Source organism: Eumetopias jubatus, unplaced genomic scaffold, assembly GCF_037043125.1.
Source record: "Eumetopias jubatus isolate StellerSeaLion01/CBP00866 unplaced genomic scaffold, mEumJub1_p1.0 scaffold_4, whole genome shotgun sequence".
Taxonomy (NCBI): Eukaryota; Metazoa; Chordata; class Mammalia; order Carnivora; family Otariidae; genus Eumetopias; species Eumetopias jubatus.
The window spans coordinates 124,232,836-124,250,773 of record NW_028274810.1 but is presented as its reverse complement, the minus strand read 5'-3'; the positions used below and the strand labels follow the sequence as shown (position 1 = coordinate 124,250,773).

General features: G+C 46.3%; 1 protein-coding gene across 1 annotated transcript in view; it reads left to right on the top strand.

Moving 5' to 3' along the window:
* The window catches only part of FER1L6 (fer-1 like family member 6), a 114,515-nt gene that overhangs the window by 64,795 nt on the left and 31,782 nt on the right, over positions 1–17,938 (top strand). The window contains exons 22-30 of the mRNA XM_028105671.2: positions 5,387–5,497; positions 5,759–5,920; positions 7,030–7,210; positions 9,682–9,899; positions 11,377–11,499; positions 12,966–13,005; positions 14,201–14,316; positions 15,568–15,699; positions 16,606–16,731. Of these exons, the coding sequence (XP_027961472.2) occupies positions 5,387–5,497; positions 5,759–5,920; positions 7,030–7,210; positions 9,682–9,899; positions 11,377–11,499; positions 12,966–13,005; positions 14,201–14,316; positions 15,568–15,699; positions 16,606–16,731 (1,209 nt within the window). The remainder of the gene's footprint in view (positions 1–5,386; positions 5,498–5,758; positions 5,921–7,029; positions 7,211–9,681; positions 9,900–11,376; positions 11,500–12,965; positions 13,006–14,200; positions 14,317–15,567; positions 15,700–16,605; positions 16,732–17,938) is intronic.

Sequence of the window (17,938 nt, the reverse complement as noted above, 5' to 3'; positions counted from 1 at the left end):
CTATGCTGAGGGCCCCCCTCCCTCTCTCCCTCCACTCTGAGGGTCTCCCTCCCCATCCCTTCCCTCAGGTACCCTCAGTATGAAGGTCCCCGCTCCCTTCAAGCTGAGAATACCCCTCCCCACCTCCCTTCATGCCGAGGGGCTCTGCTCCCCTCTCCTTCCCTCTTTCCTCCACACTAAGGTTCCCCCCCTCATCCCCTCCCTCCACTGCTGAAGGCACCCCCTCCCCCTCCCTCCACGCTGAGGGGGCCCCCTACCCCTTTCCCTCCCTCTACTGCTGAGGGTACCCGGAGATCCCGCTGCTTCCCCCCAGCTGCGTTAATTGTCAGAGGTGAGCAGCCTAGGAGATAGAATCCATTAGGGTTTCATTAGGACTTCTCATTTGATCGCTTGTTCAGAAAGTAATTTGATCATCAGCACGACAGTCTTAGTATGTGAATCTTGTACATGCTGAGAAGACAAGAGCTGGAAAATGCCTTCATTTGTCCCTAGCTGCTCTCAGTTTTCATCTGTGCGTGGTTTGCTTCAGCCTCTCCCCCTCCATTACTGAAATGCTTCTGTGTCTCAGAAGAAGGATTTGGTAACTCGGCTCTTCCATGTCCAGACTGAATTCACTGTCTCCACTTCCCTCTCCGACCCCCTGTCTGCCCAGTCCTGGCACATGGCCCCACTGTTCTCCACTGTTCTCTGCCTTGAAAACTCAGACTCAGATTTAATTCTTCTCTCTGTGTCTGCACCCTTAGCCAGGCTAAGCCTGTCTTCGAATGGTTTCCATCTTCCCTGCTGCCATATATCTCTTCAGGATCCTTGCATTGGCCTCTTTCCTGGTCTTCTAGCTTCTTACTCTTCTTGTTTATGACATCCTCCACATTCTTTCCAGAAGACAAGTCGGTTCATACCACTCTCTTCTTCAGAAATCATCAATGGCTCCCCACTTCTTACCTCTAGAAACATTTCTCAAACTCTATTCTGTGGAACACCAAATACAATCCCTCTAGTTACACTGAAGAGAAATTTTGGGAAATGCTTCACATTATATCCCTCCTGGGGATTTGGAATGCCCATTACCATGGTCAACACTCTAAGAGGATCCGAAATTTCCCAAATGTTGTGACTGGGACAATTTTTTTTGGGGGGGGGCATGATTTTCATATCTCATGAAAAGAAAGCCTGGCCCATAAGAGAATGCCAGATTTCCACAGCTTAGCACTCAAGCTCTCCTAAAACTTCAGACTGCTTCTTCAGCCTCATATTTCCTCATATTACTCTATACACACTCTGGCCTCTTTATGTCAGGCTACCCCAGGGTCCCTGACCTCACCACACAGATGAGCTCCTCTGCTTTTAGTCATGCTGTTAGCCCATCCTGAAATGGCTCCCCACTCCACCCACCTCAACATTAACCTAAACCACCTGTTTATGATAATGGTCATCAAAGTTCAGAACAAGATATGCCTCCTCCAGGAAGGTCTCCCCACCCTCACCTTGGTCAAATTAAATGTTTTCTCTTCTTCCATCCTTTAGCACATTGCCTCTTTTTCTTTTTAACTCTGGCCACAGTAAGGTCAATTGTTTACAGGCTTGTGTCCATTAATTTGTAAGTTTTTTGAAGGCAGGACTATTTCACTCATTCATGCAGTCAAACAAATATTATTGAGTGTCCACTGTGTGTCAGGCATGTTCTTAAGAATTCGTCAGTGAGGGGTGCCTGGGTGGCTCAGTCAGTTAAACATCTGCCTCCAGCTCGGTCACGATCCCGGGGTCCTGGGATTGAGTCCCAAGTTGGGCTCCCTACTCAGTGGGGAGCTTCTCCCTCTCCCTCAACCCCTCCCACACACTCATGCCCTTTCTCTGTCTCAAATAAATAAATAAAATCTTAAAAAAAATAAAAAGAATTCATCAGTGAATAAAACAGGCAAAACTCCCACCTGGGACTTATATTCTAGTGAAGGGAAGATAATAGAGGATACTATGTAAATTATAATGTAACAGCAGTATGACACATGCGAAGAAGAAAAGGTAATGCACTGGGAGATGTGGAGTGGACAGTTGGGGGAGGGGGCAGTTCGACATTTTGGGGGAGGGGGCAGTTCGACATTTTGGCATCCAGGGAGGCCTCACTGAGAAAGCGGTATTTAAGTCAAGACCTGAAGGAGAGAAGCAAGTCGGCCATGCTGGTATCTGGGCAAAGAGCATTCAATGCAGCAGGAGCAGCAAATGCCAGACTCTGAAACCTAAATGTGCCTGGCATGTTCAAGGACAAGCAAGGACACCAGTGCTTCTGGAGCAGGGTGTAGATCAAGTCAGAGGGAAGAGATCATGTGGAGCACTGTGAGGAGTTTGGCTTTTATTCTATAAAAGATGAGAAGCCAAGAGAGGATTTTATTGAATTTTGTTAAATTTGTCTGATTTATGTTGAAAACTATGGATGCAAATTGGGTATATGCTGAAGGGGCCCAGGGGGAAACAAGGAGGCCAACTGGGAGGCTCTTCAGGTAATCCAGATTGGAGAACTGGAGACTTGGATCAAGAGTGTAGCCATGAAAAAGGATTCTGGCGGAGTCCACAGGATTAGCTGATGGGTTGGAAGTGGGGTATGAGATTCATCTCCACGTCACACGTGGAAGCCAACAATAATAGACGCACATAGTAGACTCTCAATACATTATCTTCAAACATGTCTCACTCATTCACAAAAATATGTGGACAAAATCTGAGCATAGGGTGATAATGTTTTCCTTGCGAGAGGATTTAAATTTGCTTCTGAAGTGGTTTGGGGCACTAGCAATCCTGGCTCACCTGAGTCCAAGATGGCGTGAAGTCAAGCTTCCACCTTTGCTGTCTCCAGTAGACCCTTACTCCTAGGGAATTTACACGTGCCGGAAAATGTGCCAGGCACCTTGCATGCTGTGTCAGCCATTCTTCACAGCAACCCATGAATTAGACATCATTATCTTCACTTTGCAAATGACAGAACCAAGACTCAGAAACACTGAGCAACCTTTCCAAGTTTGCACAGCTAGCAAATGATGGAGCCCTGGGCTGTGCTACCCACGGCACCAAAGAAGAGGGATATCGCAAATGTAAATGATGGGCTGAGGGACACAGAGGACGCAGAAAGTCTTCTGAGCAGCAGTGATTTTCAGATGAGCAGGACTGGGATTAAGGTCATGCATGACCCCGAGAGTGGCACCTGTCTAAATTTCACACCCTAGGTCCTTGTCCTGGCCCTGCATCTGGATCTCCTTTGAGGTCCCGATATATTGTCTCCACTGGGATATTAGAGCAATTGGCTTTTGGACCAACCTATTCAACCCACCTCCGATGCTTACCCTCTTGCATTTATAACCGTTCTTTATCTTCCTCTGGCCCCATGTACCGAGTAACTACACACCACGCAGATTTGTAAGCCAGTAGCCAACCCATTTCCCTGTGAAAATGTCTGCCCTTGGCTGGGAGCAGTCATTCAGTCTACACCATGATGCAGAGCCCTTCAGGGTTGGTGTTGAGTTCAAGGGCATCTGTCAGGCACTGTGGGACAAAGCCTCTTCAGAACATTTCCTGGTGGCCCTGGAATGAGGAAATATGAGGTACTTTCATAAAAGCCCAGCCAGGGGCACCATCCTATGCCACCACCACAGCTGTTTTGTGGCTTTCCCTCTAGAGCTAGAGGAGCAGTTAGCTTTCTCAGGGAGGCGAGGTCTTGCAGGCTGAGTCGCTCAGGCCAGGCGGTACTGGGCGTGCATCCTCACAGCTTCCAGCGCCTTTATCTCGTCTGGTTCTGCAGCTTCATTGTCTCCAGCCTCTTTGGCATCCACGGTGTCTGCTGTCTTCTTTGTCTGAGCTTCCTTGTAATTAGCTTAACTGCATCTGTCGTTGCCAGCTAGAATATATCTGTGAAGAAGAAATGGTGATAGGTTTGTGCTTTGCCTGTTTTGAGGAGCAATTAAGCTTTTTTGAGCATATGGAGCTAATGTGTCAGTCAGCCAATAAACATTTTTCAAGAGTCCACTGGATGTGGAGCACTGCTTAAGGGGCTTAGAGAATGAAATGAAGTAAATAGAGGCTTCCTCTTGGTCAAGTCAGACAAACATACCCAGTGCATCTGGCTCTCAAAGGGTTTGAAGGGTCATCTGGCCCAATATCTGGGGCCCCAGAGAGGGGAAGGGACTCATACAGGGTCACACAGCGGGGCCTGGTTTCTGGGCTCAGGCCACTAATTTCTGCACTAAGCTTCCACAGAGGACACACTGCATTCCAAGGACCAAAGGGTAGGAGAACCACCACAGTGACTGGGGTCAAATCAGGGACAGCTTTTTGGAAGAAGTACACATTGAGCCAAGCCTTGCAGTGTGGGGTGTCCTTCATAGACTTGCCAAGCTCTTTGTGTGAGATTTCAGTGAAGCATGGGGATTATCCTCCTGCAGTTTCTGTATCTTCAAATGCACAGGAAATGATACCTTTTCATTCTGGAGGTTTGTCTTCAAAAAGCTTCATTTCTGGGGCACCTGGGTGGCTCAGTTGGTTGGGCGACTGCCTTCGGCTCAGGTCATGATCCTGGAGTCCCGGGATCGAGTCCCGCATCGGGCTCCCTGCTCAGCGGGGAGTCTGCTTCTCCCTCTGACCCTCTTCCCTCTCGTGCTATCTCTCATTCTCTCTCTCTCAAATAAATAAATAAAAAATCTTAAAAAAAAAAAAGCTTCATTTCTGTTTCACTGATGAAGATGTAGTCTCTATTTGACTAAACACAAATCTCTTGGGGCTCCTGGGTGGCTCGGTCAGTTAGGTGTCTGCCTTCAGCTCAGGTCATGATCTCAGGGTCCTGGGGTAGAGCCCTGCATTGGGCTCTGTGCTCAGCGGGGAGTCTGCTTGTCCCTCTCCCTCAGTCCTGCCCCCCACCCCACTCGAGCTTTCTCTATTTCAAATAAATAAATAAAATCTTTAAAAAATAAATAAATATGAATCTCTTTTGTAGTAGTATGTAATGGGGGGGGGTAGCTAAGTCTCAGAGCTCAGAACCGGACTAGAGCCCTTCTCCACACCTCTGCTGTCATTCCAATGTTATTTCATCAGCTTGTGAGGACCCACTTGTCTTTTCTTCTCCCCTCTGTATTGTGAGCTTACCTAAAGCTTATTAACCTATTAACTTTGTGGCACATTGTAAGTGCTCACTAAATGTTGGTCACCCTCGTGAGGGTGTCAATGAATAAATATTTGTCAATGAATAAATCATTAAGTGTGGTAAAATGCACTGTCTTGGCTACACTTTAAGCTGGAAACATTAGTTTTGTTAAGTGAGTGTCATATGGATGAGGTGGTTGCTCGGCGGCGCTGGTCTTCCTCATCTCTCCCCCACCTTCTAACCAGCACTTGTTCTGTGTGGTAGGTCCCATCATCTGGGCTGCAAGGGCTCCCTCCCATTGACTCACCGGATGTCACCCAGATCTACCCAGTTCCCGCCAACATTCGGCCAGTGCTGAGTAAATACCGAGTGGAGGTATGGTGCAGGGGAGGACTGAGTTGTTCTTTGGGGCTAAGGGCAGTGGTGCATTGCCATACCTGCCTGTGTTGTCTGAGGGAATTGCGGGGTGGAAATGAGGCATAGCTGACAGAACGGGGCCCTCAGGGAGCTGCACGGCCCTGTCCCAGAAGAACATACTTTAGTTCCCAGGCAGCCCACTTGACCTCCCACACGCACACCTGCATGTCGGCTCCTCCCTGGGTCTCTGAGTGACAGCTCGGCTGGTCCTCTTGTCAGGTCCTCTTCTGGGGAGTCCGAGAAATGAAGAAGGTGCAGCTGCTCTCCGTGGATCGCCCTCAGGTCCTCATCGAGTGTGGGGGACGAGGAGTCAAGTCCTGTGTGATCCAGAGCTACAAGAACAACCCGAACTTCAGCGTCCAGGCAGACGCTTTCGAAGTGGTACAGCCTCTCCTTCTCCTGCCCACTCATTCCCTTCACTTCCGCAGATGGGACCCTCTCCTTCATTCACTTGGCTTGGGGAGATGCTTCAGAGTTTTGGGTGTCCACTACCTACAAGGAAGAACAGTCTGAGTAAAAAGCAAGGATCTCAGAATGGGATAAAATGGACTTTTGTTATTGCTGTTGCATTGTCTTGTTTTTAAAGGTTCAGTAAATCAAAGCAGGTGGACAGTGGTTCCCAAAGTGTGGCCCCCAATTCATCAGCATCAGCATCCCCTGGGAACTTGTTAGAAATGCAGATTCTCAGGCCCCGCCCCAGTTCTGCTGAATCAGAAACTGCTGGGGGTTGGGGCCCAGACCCCTCTGGCTTAACAAGTTCTCCAGTGGTTCTGATGCATGCTAAAGTTCGCAGACCACTGGTCTAGAAGGTTTCTTAATGAAACTTATTTTATTGGTTAGATTTTTTAAAAATTATTTGTATGTACCATGTCAGTGGCTTGCATGTGAACTTACATTTCTAAAGTGATGTTTTTTGACACCTGAGCTTCTATTTCAATATTTCAACACACATATTTGTGTTCTGATCTGGAACTAACTGTGAAGAAGGTTTGCTTTGTGTGACACAGCTCCGGTGGACACATTTCTAAATCAGCAGAGAGTGGAATTAGAGAATGTGCACGGTGTTTGCAAACCTGTCACGCTGGGTGTCGTTGAGCCTCTGGGGCCACTGGGAGACAGGAGAGGGAGGGCACTGGCCCCTTACCCTCAGTTCCATTTTTAATGTGTCCACTTTCATCTGTTTTCTATCTTGGGCCTGGCTCAGCGTTCAGTTGAATTGGCAGTCTGTGATTTTTGCATTTTACACCTGGGATGACTTGTCAGTGCCATCCCTCATATTATGGATAATTGTTCCCTGGTTTGGAAGGCAATGCTCCAGACTTCTGGCCAGCTGCAGGGGTGACCTGGAGGGGCAGAACAGAAAGGCAGGGACAGAGGGAGGATGGGTGCCTGGCTTGCTTTGATCCTGCCCCTAAACAGGTCAGCAGGGCACCAGCAGCGGGGCTCAGGCCAGGCAGTGCTCCCCACTTCACCCTGGCCTCTCTTCCCAGGAGCTGCCTGAGAATGAGCTTCTGCACCCGCCCCTGAGCATCTGCGTGGTGGACTGGCGAGCTTTCGGGAGGAGCACCCTGGTGGGCACCTACACCATCAACTGTTTGAAGCAGTTTTTGTGTAAATCCAAGGAGCCCCCAGCCCTCACCTCCCAGGTGGACGGAACCCAAGCTGAGCAAGGTAGGAAGCACCTTCTAGATTCTGGAGCTTCAGACTACAAAGCCGTCGTGCCTGCAGAGGCCTGGTAGGGGACCCCAAAGGAAGTGGGTGCCCCACCGTCAAGTCGAGCTTTCTGAAGAATTTGCTCCTGCAGTCCCCTCAGCTTCTTCAGCTGCCAGGTTCTGACTCTAAGACTGACATCAGGGTCAGCTCCTCTAAGAAGGCTTCCACGAATATGAGTCCAGCTCCCTTCTGCCTCCACTCCCTGACATTTCTCTTTGCTTGATGTTACTTTGATTTGTTCCCTTTTGGATCTCAGGTGCAGAGTGGAGTTAACTGCACTTCTCTGCTCGTGCTGTGTAGTCATCACTGGTCTGGTCAAGGCTTCTGTCTCATACGCACTGCCCTCCTGTAGCTTATGCCCCATCCCCACTCCTGCCCCCTCCTACTGCAGGCCCCACACTGCCCCTCTTTGTAAAATTTCAGTCCATTTAAATGACATATATAACACGATGCTGTAATCTTCATTTGGTTTCCTACTCTTGTGCTCAAAGCAAGGCTTTAAGATCTATCCATATTGCTGTGTGTACATTAGTTTGTTACCACTACCTGCTGATCCACCCCACTTTGCTTTTCCTTTCCCCTCATATTGGACCCCTAGGCTGCCTCCAATTCTCCACTTCCACAAATGATGCTGTTATGGATATCCTTGTGAACGCTGCCCAAGGGAGGATCCTGTGTGGGATTTTCTTTGGAATATACACCCAGGAGTGAGATTACTGGTTCCCAGAGAATATGCACATGTCATTCCACCGAGTGCTACTGCCAGAGAGCACTCTAGAGAGCTGTGCTGGTTTATACCCGTCTACACCAGTCACACCAGTTACGTTCTTACCATTACTGCATCTGGAGTACCATTTTCTTCTTTCTCAATACCACCTGCTATTATCCACCTTTCTGAGTGTTTGTTTTGTTTTGGTTTGGTTTTTGTCACTCTGCTGTGTATAAAGTAGTGTCTCATTTTTATTTCAGCTTGGTTGTCTCTGATTACTACTGAATTTACACATCTCTTTACATGCTTGTGCCACCTTGATTTCTCTCCTGTGATTTGCTCACATCCCTTGCCCAAGTTTTATGTGTTGTTTTTTTTTTTAATTTTCTTTTTGGTATATTCTAGATATCTAGATCCTGTAGATTATATCTTCTCCTACTCTGATAACTGCTAAGCTAACCTGCCTGTGATCCCCATCTTTGAAGAGAAATTCTTAATTTTAATGTAATCATATCCATCTGAATTTTATTTTATTTTATTTTTTTAAAGATTTATTTATTTATTTATTTGAAAGAGAGAATGAGAGAGAGAGAGAGAGAAAGAGAGAGCACACGAGAGGGGGGAGGGTCAGAGGGAGAAGCAGACTCCCTGCTGAGCAGGGAGCCCCATGCGGAACTCGATCCCGGGACTCCAGGATCATGACCTGAGCCGAAGGCAGCCGCTTAACCAACTGAGCCACCCAGGCGCCCCCTATCTGAATTTTAAACTTCATGGCTTGTTCTTTCAGAATTTTGTTTGAAAACACTTTCTCAATTCTTGGTCACAGAAATGTTGTTTTATATTTTCTTCTATTAGTGTTATGTTTTTAAGTTTCACATTTAGATCTGCAGTTCTTTGTGTTTGTATATGGTTTAAGATAAGGAGCTTGCTACATTTTTCTCCATAGAGTACATCATTTTCCCCCAAAAGAGTCTACTTGCCCCATTGTTTTGTGCTGTCAGCTTTTTCATAAATCAAGTAGCCATACATCCCTAGTCTATTTCTGAACTTTCTATTCTGACTCACTGCTCTCTCCATTTCTGTGCCCAGCACAGAGTAGATGCCTATCAAGTGTTTATGGAGTTGAATTTGCTGTTGAAAAGTCAGCAACTGGGGAACAAAAACTCCGGAGGCTTCCAGCTGGGAAATGTTTCTAAGTACTGGATTCTACAGCACAAAATGGAAAGAGGACCCTTGGCAAGAAAGGACAGTGTTACGATCTTTTCACTGGATCATCAGTCCAGTTAAAAATCTCACAAAGTCCAGGAACCTACCCCTGCTCCCTGATGAGCACATGCAGTCACGTGTCTAGAGTCTAGCCTGCAGTTGGGAGCTCACAGACCTCTGGAGCCTCCAAAGTTTCCCTGAGTTAACTGGGACTGGGAAAAGAAAACCCACACAGAGGACCTGTGCCCTAAACCTTGATATGCACTTTCCTTATGACCACAGTTATTTAAAATAGCTCTGAAGGATCAATAATAAGTACAAGCATGTATTGAATCCTGATTATCCCCAGTGAGATGGGTTTTTTCACCATCATTTTGTAAATAAGGAAAATGAGGGTCAGAGATATAAGAACTTGCCATATTTGAATCCAGATCTGTCTGACTCTCAGTACTGGATCTCTGAAATGACCACCATGCTTTGCAACTCGGTTGACCTGATATACTTCCAATTTCAGCTCTTTCAGATCCAGATGAGCCCTCTGGATCCCTCTGCTTCCCCCAGGAGCTTCCAACAGATCACATCTATGTGGATATTGAGCCACCTCCCACAGTGGTACCCGACTCTGCCCAGAATCAACTAAGCAGCGTGGTTGAAATCCCTGACTCATCTCCTGTGCTTGAGCCCGAACCCAAACCGGCAGCCCAGGAGCCACCCAAAGATAGTAAAGCTAAGGTCAGACTGTAACCCCTTTTCATATTTACAAAGCTTTGCTTTGGAGGCTCTAGATACTAATCCTCCCACCTATTAGCTGTGTGACTGTGAGCAAGCAACTTCACGTTTCTGAGCATCAGTTTCCTCATTTGTAGAATGAGCATACTGATACCCACTTCACAGATAAGCCAATGTATATGAAATTCAAGTGCTAGCCAACTGTGACAGTCATATTTAATTGAACAGAAACTCTTCTCAATTCATTAGCTTGGAAAAATAATAGTTTCTGTATCTAGACCCATTCCACAAATATTTAGAACCTACTTTGTACAAGGACAAGTAAGGAAAAAAAAAAAAAGACGTATTCTCTGGAGTCTAAAGCGAAATGAGATTTCTAATCCTTAGCTGAGATTCTGGAAGGCAAGATGGACAAGTACACAAAGAACCATAAAGCATGAATGTGATGAATCTTTCTAAGTCATAAATTTGAGTGCAAAATCCTGGTGTGTCAACTGACAAAGCAGCAGCCAGTTTTTAAAAAGTCCAGAGGGATTGCCTGCCCAGCATATGGTAAAGGCTGAAATAAAAAGCAGAGTAGGACAGATTAAGGGATATTTGCTCAGGCTGTTCCTATTGTATCAATGCTCGATATGACCCTCCTTGGCCCCCAAGGGCTTCTCCGCATCCTACCAGCAGAGCACCTGCCACTTCCTGTTAGAATTCCGGCTTAAGTGTGCATTGCCACCATAAAATTGTGGGCCCCTCCAGGTCACAGATGATTTTCTTAAAGATATCAGTATCCCCTGCTCTTGATAGAGTACCTGGCACATCATAGCTACTCCAGAGATGTCTGAGAGCAGATAGATGATGAGTATGTGATGAGTTTGTCATGGGACCACTGTCCTCTCCCAAAATGCCTCCTCTCTCCTGTTTATGCATCATGCCTCTCCTGTCCCTCCATCTCCTCCTGCTTATGTTGCTGGTGTCACTGATTTGCACCCATTCACCAGAAATGATGCTAACAGGAAATTGTCTACATTACATCGCTTAATCCTCCCAACAGTGAAGTAGGCAGGTATGATTGTTCCCAGCAGAGGAAACTGAGAATCACAAAACTTATATTAATTGCTTGTCAACTAATGTCTTTCTGCCATAGCATACTGTATCATGCCGCCTGCCTGTCTCTTCTACTGAATGAAGCTTCCCCGATGCGGGGATTGTTTCTCATTCCCCTTACATCCCCAGTGTCAGGCACAATATCTCACATCTGTGTGTTTAAGTAATAGTAAATGTTTGCTGAATAAATGAGCGAATGGATGGGTTGATGATTAAAGTATCATTTATGGAAATGGTACAGAGAGCTACAGCCTCAAAGGCTGCTCACACCCTCATCTGCTTCCAAGGGGACCTGTGTGTTCTCTTCCTCAGGAAACCAGCCAGCCACCAGCAGGCAGATCCATGAGGCCTCCCTAATGCTCCATCCCTCATCTCTTGTCAGGATGCCAGGAAACCTTCTCGAAGGTCAACCAAAAAGAGAAAGAGGACCATAGCGGATGAATCTGCTGAAAACGTCATTGACTGGTGGTCCAAATATTATGCCTCCCTGAAGAAAGCACAGAAGGTAGAGTGTCTCCTGGCTGTGACGGTCAAGGGATTCTATAGGAAAACACGACGCCCTCCACAACACCCTCCCACACCCCTGCAAACCCATATCATCCCCTTCTAGATTCTACTATAGGTTAGGCCCTACTCAGGCACGGTGCTTTTAACTGCAGAAAGTTCAAAGCCTGGAAGGATCCAGAATTGCAAAATCTTCACCCTCTGGCTGGAGCTGACCCTAGGACACAGGCTCTGTTGTAAATGCTGGAAGGATGTTCAGTCCGGCATAGCATCTAGAGATCTGGCCCCTGTCAGACTCTGAAAGGTCCAGCCATGAGAAAGGGGGTCTCTGGATAGATGGGCATAGCAATGGGGGCTTCAAGTACACCTGGAGATACCCAGATCAAAGGGCCCCAGGTCTCCAGCAGGATTCTAAGTTCATATGGGAAGCTATCAACGTAAAGGCAGAGGAGTTGACCTTAGCAAATGCAAATAATGAGCAGGTTGCCAGAGCAAGCTTTGTGTATATGGAACAAGAAAGGTATTGAGTTACAAAACTGGAGAACCACTGGAAAGTGGGTCGAGATTCAGGCAAAATCTCAGGGGCTGAATTTGGTAAAACGTCTTATCCTTGAGTAAACAAGGAAAGGAAAATTAGTCTTATGTCATCGCATTCAGTTGCATAGAAACTCTCTGATTCTTTCATTTTTTTTTTTTTAAGATTTTATTTATTTATTTGACAGAGAGAGACACAGCGAGAAAGGGAACACAAGCAGGGGGAGTGGGAGAGGGAGAAGCAGGCTCTCCGCCGAGCAGAGAGCCCGATGCGGGGCTCGATCCCAGGACCTTGGGATCAGGACCTGAGCTGAAGGCAGACGCTTAATGACTGAGCCACCCAGGCGCCCCTGATTCTTTCATTTGTTAAGACCATAGTTTCTTCATCTAGGGCTACCCATGAATACTGATATATAGTTAAATAAACAAGCCAAACGGTGGCCCCTGCCTCCAAACTCCCTCCTGTTGCTGCAGTGGACACTACCAATCCCAGTGAGGGCTCAGCCCTTTTCCTTACCTTGCTAACCTCCCCAACCCCTGGGACCAACCCAAAGACCCAACAGCCTGGCGTGCCAGCAGATAGAACTCATGGTGCCAACTGGGTGATGCTCCAGGGAGGTGGGAAAAGAGGGGAGAGAGGTAGTGGCCTAGAGGGGGCTGTGCACACAGGGCAGGGAAGTCTGCAGCTTGCTGGTGCTTTTTTTGGACACATGGGCGCCTCTTCTGTAGGGACAGGTATCTTGCTGCAGGAGGGTCCTGCTCTATCAGCGAGGCTTTGCTTGCGGGCTTCTTGAACACAGTTTGCATAGTCTTTTAAAATGGCATCTCCAAGAATGCAGAAGGCTAAGATGATGGAATTGGAACTGTTGGCCATCAGGACTCATAAATGAGGCATGGTAGGGTCAATAATCTTATCTCCCTCTTTTCTCAAAGGAAAAGGAGAGCAATCCCAAGGAGAAAAGAGGCAATGCAGGTAAGTTACTTGAGCATGGAATCTGGCCATTGGGGTGAGAAAATACTAGAAGGAAGCAGTGGGAGGCACGCTCGTGCTCCACTCCCTCATTTCCCACATGAGGAACAAGCTCACGAACATGACAACACTCTAAAAAGGTCGTGTAGCTGATTTGAGCTGGACTGGGACCAGATCTCAGGTCTCCTGAACCCAGTTCAGTGCTGGAACCACCCTTCTGGCTCCTGTCTTGGTGTAGAAACAGCAAAGCAAAAGCAGGAGGAAGCTGGCATGATGGGCCAGATCCAGCGTGGTGAACTTTAATAGAGGTGACCCGGGTTTTAGGTTCCCAATTCAGTTAAGGATCTCATAGATCTGGTTTGGCAGAAGTTCAAATGAAAGAGGCCGGGGATTTGAAATGACCACAAACTCGATTCAGGCCATCGGTAGGTCTTGACCTAAAATCAACAGTGACAGCAAGTGGTGGTGCTTTTTCAGGTGACACTGAGAGAAGCAGGAGAACCAGAACCAGTCTCACTCAGGTCCTCAGCCACTCCTAATTGGCAGATTTCATCCCAACACCAGCCTCATGACATTAGCCACAGCATCTTCACTTTGCAGATGGTAAAACAGAGGTACAGAGAGATTGAGTAGCTAGCTCAAATTTATACGCTGGAAAAGAGCAGAGCTAGAGGTCTGTTCCAGATGGTGTTTTCCTAGAGACTGTTCCTGAGTAATCTCTCTAACGACATATGTGACTTGGTGCAAGACCCTTAACATAGCTGAGCTCGGGTTGCTGAACTAGATGAATCTCAAGTCCCTAAGCAGATCTGAGAGGAAATGTAACTAAAAGCTTTGGGTCTGTCCCTCTTGGGTCTGTTCTTAGCCAGTTGGATGACTGGGCAACATCCTTCCTTCCTTCCTTCCATCTCTGGGCCTAATTTAATGAATTCTTACCTACACCGGGGCAGGCCAGCACGCTGCCTGGCCCTGGGGGTCTGTTGTCACTGCATTGCTCCGTGAGTGGTGTCTCCTCCCATCCTGCAACACACAGACTTTAGGGCTGTATGTAGCAACTCTGCAGTGACATGTTACTATTTCTTTTTGAAAACAAAAGTCCTGACACCTGCAGGAACAAAGGGAAAGAGGGAGCTTGACTCTGTTTCTTCTCATCTCATCAGCACTGAGAAGTCTAACAATTTCCACTAAATATCCACAGAGGCAAAACCAGATGAGGTAGTAGTAAATATAAAAGATGGGCCAAAGAAGAAGAAGGACAAGATGCTCAAGAAGAAACCCAAAGAAGATGAAATCCCCAACCTGGCTGTCTTGCAGGTTTGTGGACATGGCCGTCTTGACCAGGGGTGGGAAGTTCCAGATGAGGGTTCTGTTAGTGCTTCAGTCAACCCTAGTAATGCCTTTGTCTGAACTAACTTACTTTGTCTTCATTATAATCACTGATGCAGAGAAACGAACCTTAACAAGCATGCAAGCAAGACAATGGAGCTTGCTAATTTTCTATTTTCTGTGTCCTCATATTGAGAAGGAGCATAACTTACATTGGTTAGCCTGGATCCAGCAAGGTAACTTGCGGTGGATGAGTTCCCCTGGCTCACCTCTCAGAGCTTGACATCATCATGCTCAAAATACGATCAAAATAGCAGGAGTATTTTTTTTTAAGATTTATTTATTTATTTATTTATTTATTTGAGAGAGAGAGAGAGAGAGAGAGCATGAGTGGGGGGGAGGGGCAGAGGGAAAGAGAATCCTCAAGCCAGCTCCTCACTGAGCGGGAAGCCCAAAGCAGGGCTCCATCCCAGGACCCTGAGATCATGACCTGAACCAAAATCAAGAGTTGGCTGCTTAACTAACTTAGCCACCCAGATGCCCCTAAATAGCAGGAGTTTTAACTCTCACTAAAGTCAGCTCCATCAGACCAATCTTAACATTAGTCAGAGGCTATTAGCTAGAGGCATATTTATGGATATGCAAATTCAGAGTATGAAAATTACATATAAGAAATTTAGATAAGTAATTTTGATAGGAAATTTGCATAAGTGATTTAATTATATTACCAAACCTAAAACTCAATTCAATTTTGCATTTCTAAAGTACATATATACATGTAACTTTGTACTTGGAAAATTCACGTCTATATGTATGATAATAAAAAATATTCCATTGTTTCGTATGTGCTAAGAATTAGATGCTTAATGGACATTTATTGATTTGAATGTCCTCAAAATCTTATAGTCCAGATACAATAACCAGATGATATCAATTTGCTATAAAAAGCTTTATCATATTTATCATAATATATTATATATTTTAAAAATTTTGATTTAGCTATACTTCTTGGAACTTCAAAGTTTAGCCAAAAGATTTTATAAATTTCAGAGTGGTAGTTAGTTCTAGGAATGCTGAGTCAATCATATTCCTTTTTTTGCTAAAAATAAATGAACAGTGGCCTCAGATTTTTCGAATGGGCATATATCAAGGCTGGTTTTGGAGAATCTTGGCGCTTCTCATTAAATCAATCCTGGGTCTTCCTTCCTCTGAGCACTCTCTTCTCCCTTCTCCCTGAAGATATATGATGGTGAACTTGAGAGTGAATTCAATCATTTTGAAGACTGGTTGAAAACCTTTGAGCTCTTCAGAGGCAAGTCTACAGAGGATGACCATGGCCTCGATGGGGACCGAGTCATAGGGAAGTTTAAGGCAAGTTCCAAAGTTAACCCTTTTATTTGGCTCTCCTGTCTGTAAATGACTGATGTGACTCAATTCTGTTAATGAGATTGTGGTGCAGGATGTGTATAAGAAAATTCCCTAGTCTTTATGCAAGAGCTTCTCTAGAACCCCACAAGGTCTAGCCCTGGTCTTTTGAGATATTTGGCTTGTGGTCAATGAAGTGAGTTGGAACTCAGTCTGATGGGCTATAAGGAGACAGAGTTGTTACCTAAAAGGATCACTGAATTTTATTTTGCTTCTCCCACCCCTGACCTACCAAATAGATGATCTATGCAGACGTACTAATTGGATGATTAAACTAATCAAACAACACTAACTCTTCATCCTGGCAGACTCTCGGTGTCAGCATCACAAAGAAGCAGTTGGCACCTTCCTCTGACCTGCTGTGCACTGGGCCATTTGGTGCAGGGCAGTGTGTTGGAAATAGCACAGGGACTGCAGGTGGCCCCTCTCTGATATCGTAGTACTAACTCGCTTCGTGATCTTGGACCTGACCTCCATGGGACTCACTGGCAGCATCTGAAAATAGGAATACTGCAGTAAGGCTTGAAGGACCTAGTGGGGGAAAGCACCGGCTCAGCTCCCTGTGTGTTAAAGGTCCTCAGTATCCCATCTGATGCTCCTGTCCACATTCCTCACAGAACAGCCCTATGAGGAGGTGTTATTGTACCAACACCGATTCACTGACATACCGTGAAGCACCTCAGACACAAGCAGTTTATGTGGACTGCCTGAGGACACCCAGACACAAGGGTAGCGCCAGCCCAGGTCCTGCTGGGTCCCAGACTCCACTCATTTTCCCAGCACTATGCCCTCTAGGGCTTTGGTGGGGCATATGACCAGCTCGTTTCACTGGGTCATGCTTTACCATTCCAGGGCTCCTTCTGCATTTACAAGAGCCCCAAGGATTCCAGCATTGAGGACGGTGGGCAGCTGAGAATCCAGCAAGGGGTTCCACCCAACCATCCCATCAAAGTCCTGATCAGGGTGTACATTGTTGCGGTAAGCTGTTCTTGTTTACTCTGAGGGATGGTCTTAATCTGCTCAGGCTGCCAATAACCAAATACCACAGACTGTGGTGAGGTAAATGACAGACGTGTATTTCTCACCATTCTGGAGTCTGGAAGTCCACGATCACGTTGCCAGCAGAGCTGGTTTCTGGTAAGGCCTCTCTTCATGGCTTGTCAGTGGCTACCTTCTTACTGTGTCCTCACATGGCCTTTCCTCTGTAAGCATGTAAGCACGTGCACGCGCACACACATACACACAATGAGGAGTTCAAGCAGGAGAGTGAGAAAGAGAGAGAGCCAGGGAGAAGGAGACCTAGTGCCTCTTCCTCTTCTTCTAAGGCCACCAGTCCTTTTGGATTAGGGCACCACCCTTATGACCTCATTTAACCTTAATTAGCTCCCTAAAGGCCCTGTCTCCAAATATAGTCACATTAAGGGTTGGGGCTTGGACACAGAATGTTGAGAACACACACTGCAGTCCACAACAGGGGGTCTGAAGTTTGGTTGGTAATGTGCACATTTGCTGGCTTTTCACTTAGGGAAAATACTTCCCAGGCATACAAGACTGCTCTGGGTAGCTTCATTTGCTCTCTGTGGTTGCCTGATAGCTGGGAAGAAAACCAAATAGGCCTGGAGCAGGAAGCTCACAGGCAAAAGAGCAGAACCAGGGCAAAGCAGAATGGCTATCCCTGTGAAATCCTGCCCCAGGCTCTGGCTCTGCACTGTCGCAGTCAGAAATTTCATTTCAAATGTATTTCCAAGAAAAATATCTTTTCTGCTCTAGGCTTCCTACTTTCTGATAATGACAGCACTACATCAGTTTTTATTTAAATTCCTGTTAGTTACCATACAGTGTAATATTGTTTCAGCCGTACATCATAGGGACTCAATACTTCCATGCATCACGGGTGCTCATCCTCAGGTGCCCTCCTTAATCCCCATCACTTATTTCCCCATCCCCCACCCTCCTCCAGTGATAGTTAAGAGTCTGTTTCTTGGTTGAGAGCACTACACTTCAATTATGAAACTTTTTGACCTGATTGTCCGGAAGCTTGGGGCCACATCTGATGTTCAATCAAAGCAAATCTCTGCTGAACCTTTATGGTTCATGTATTTGTTTTCATATCCTGCCCTTGGAGTTGATTTTCATAATCCTATTTGATTGCAGTAGTCTTATTTTATACTAAGTTCCTTGTTCA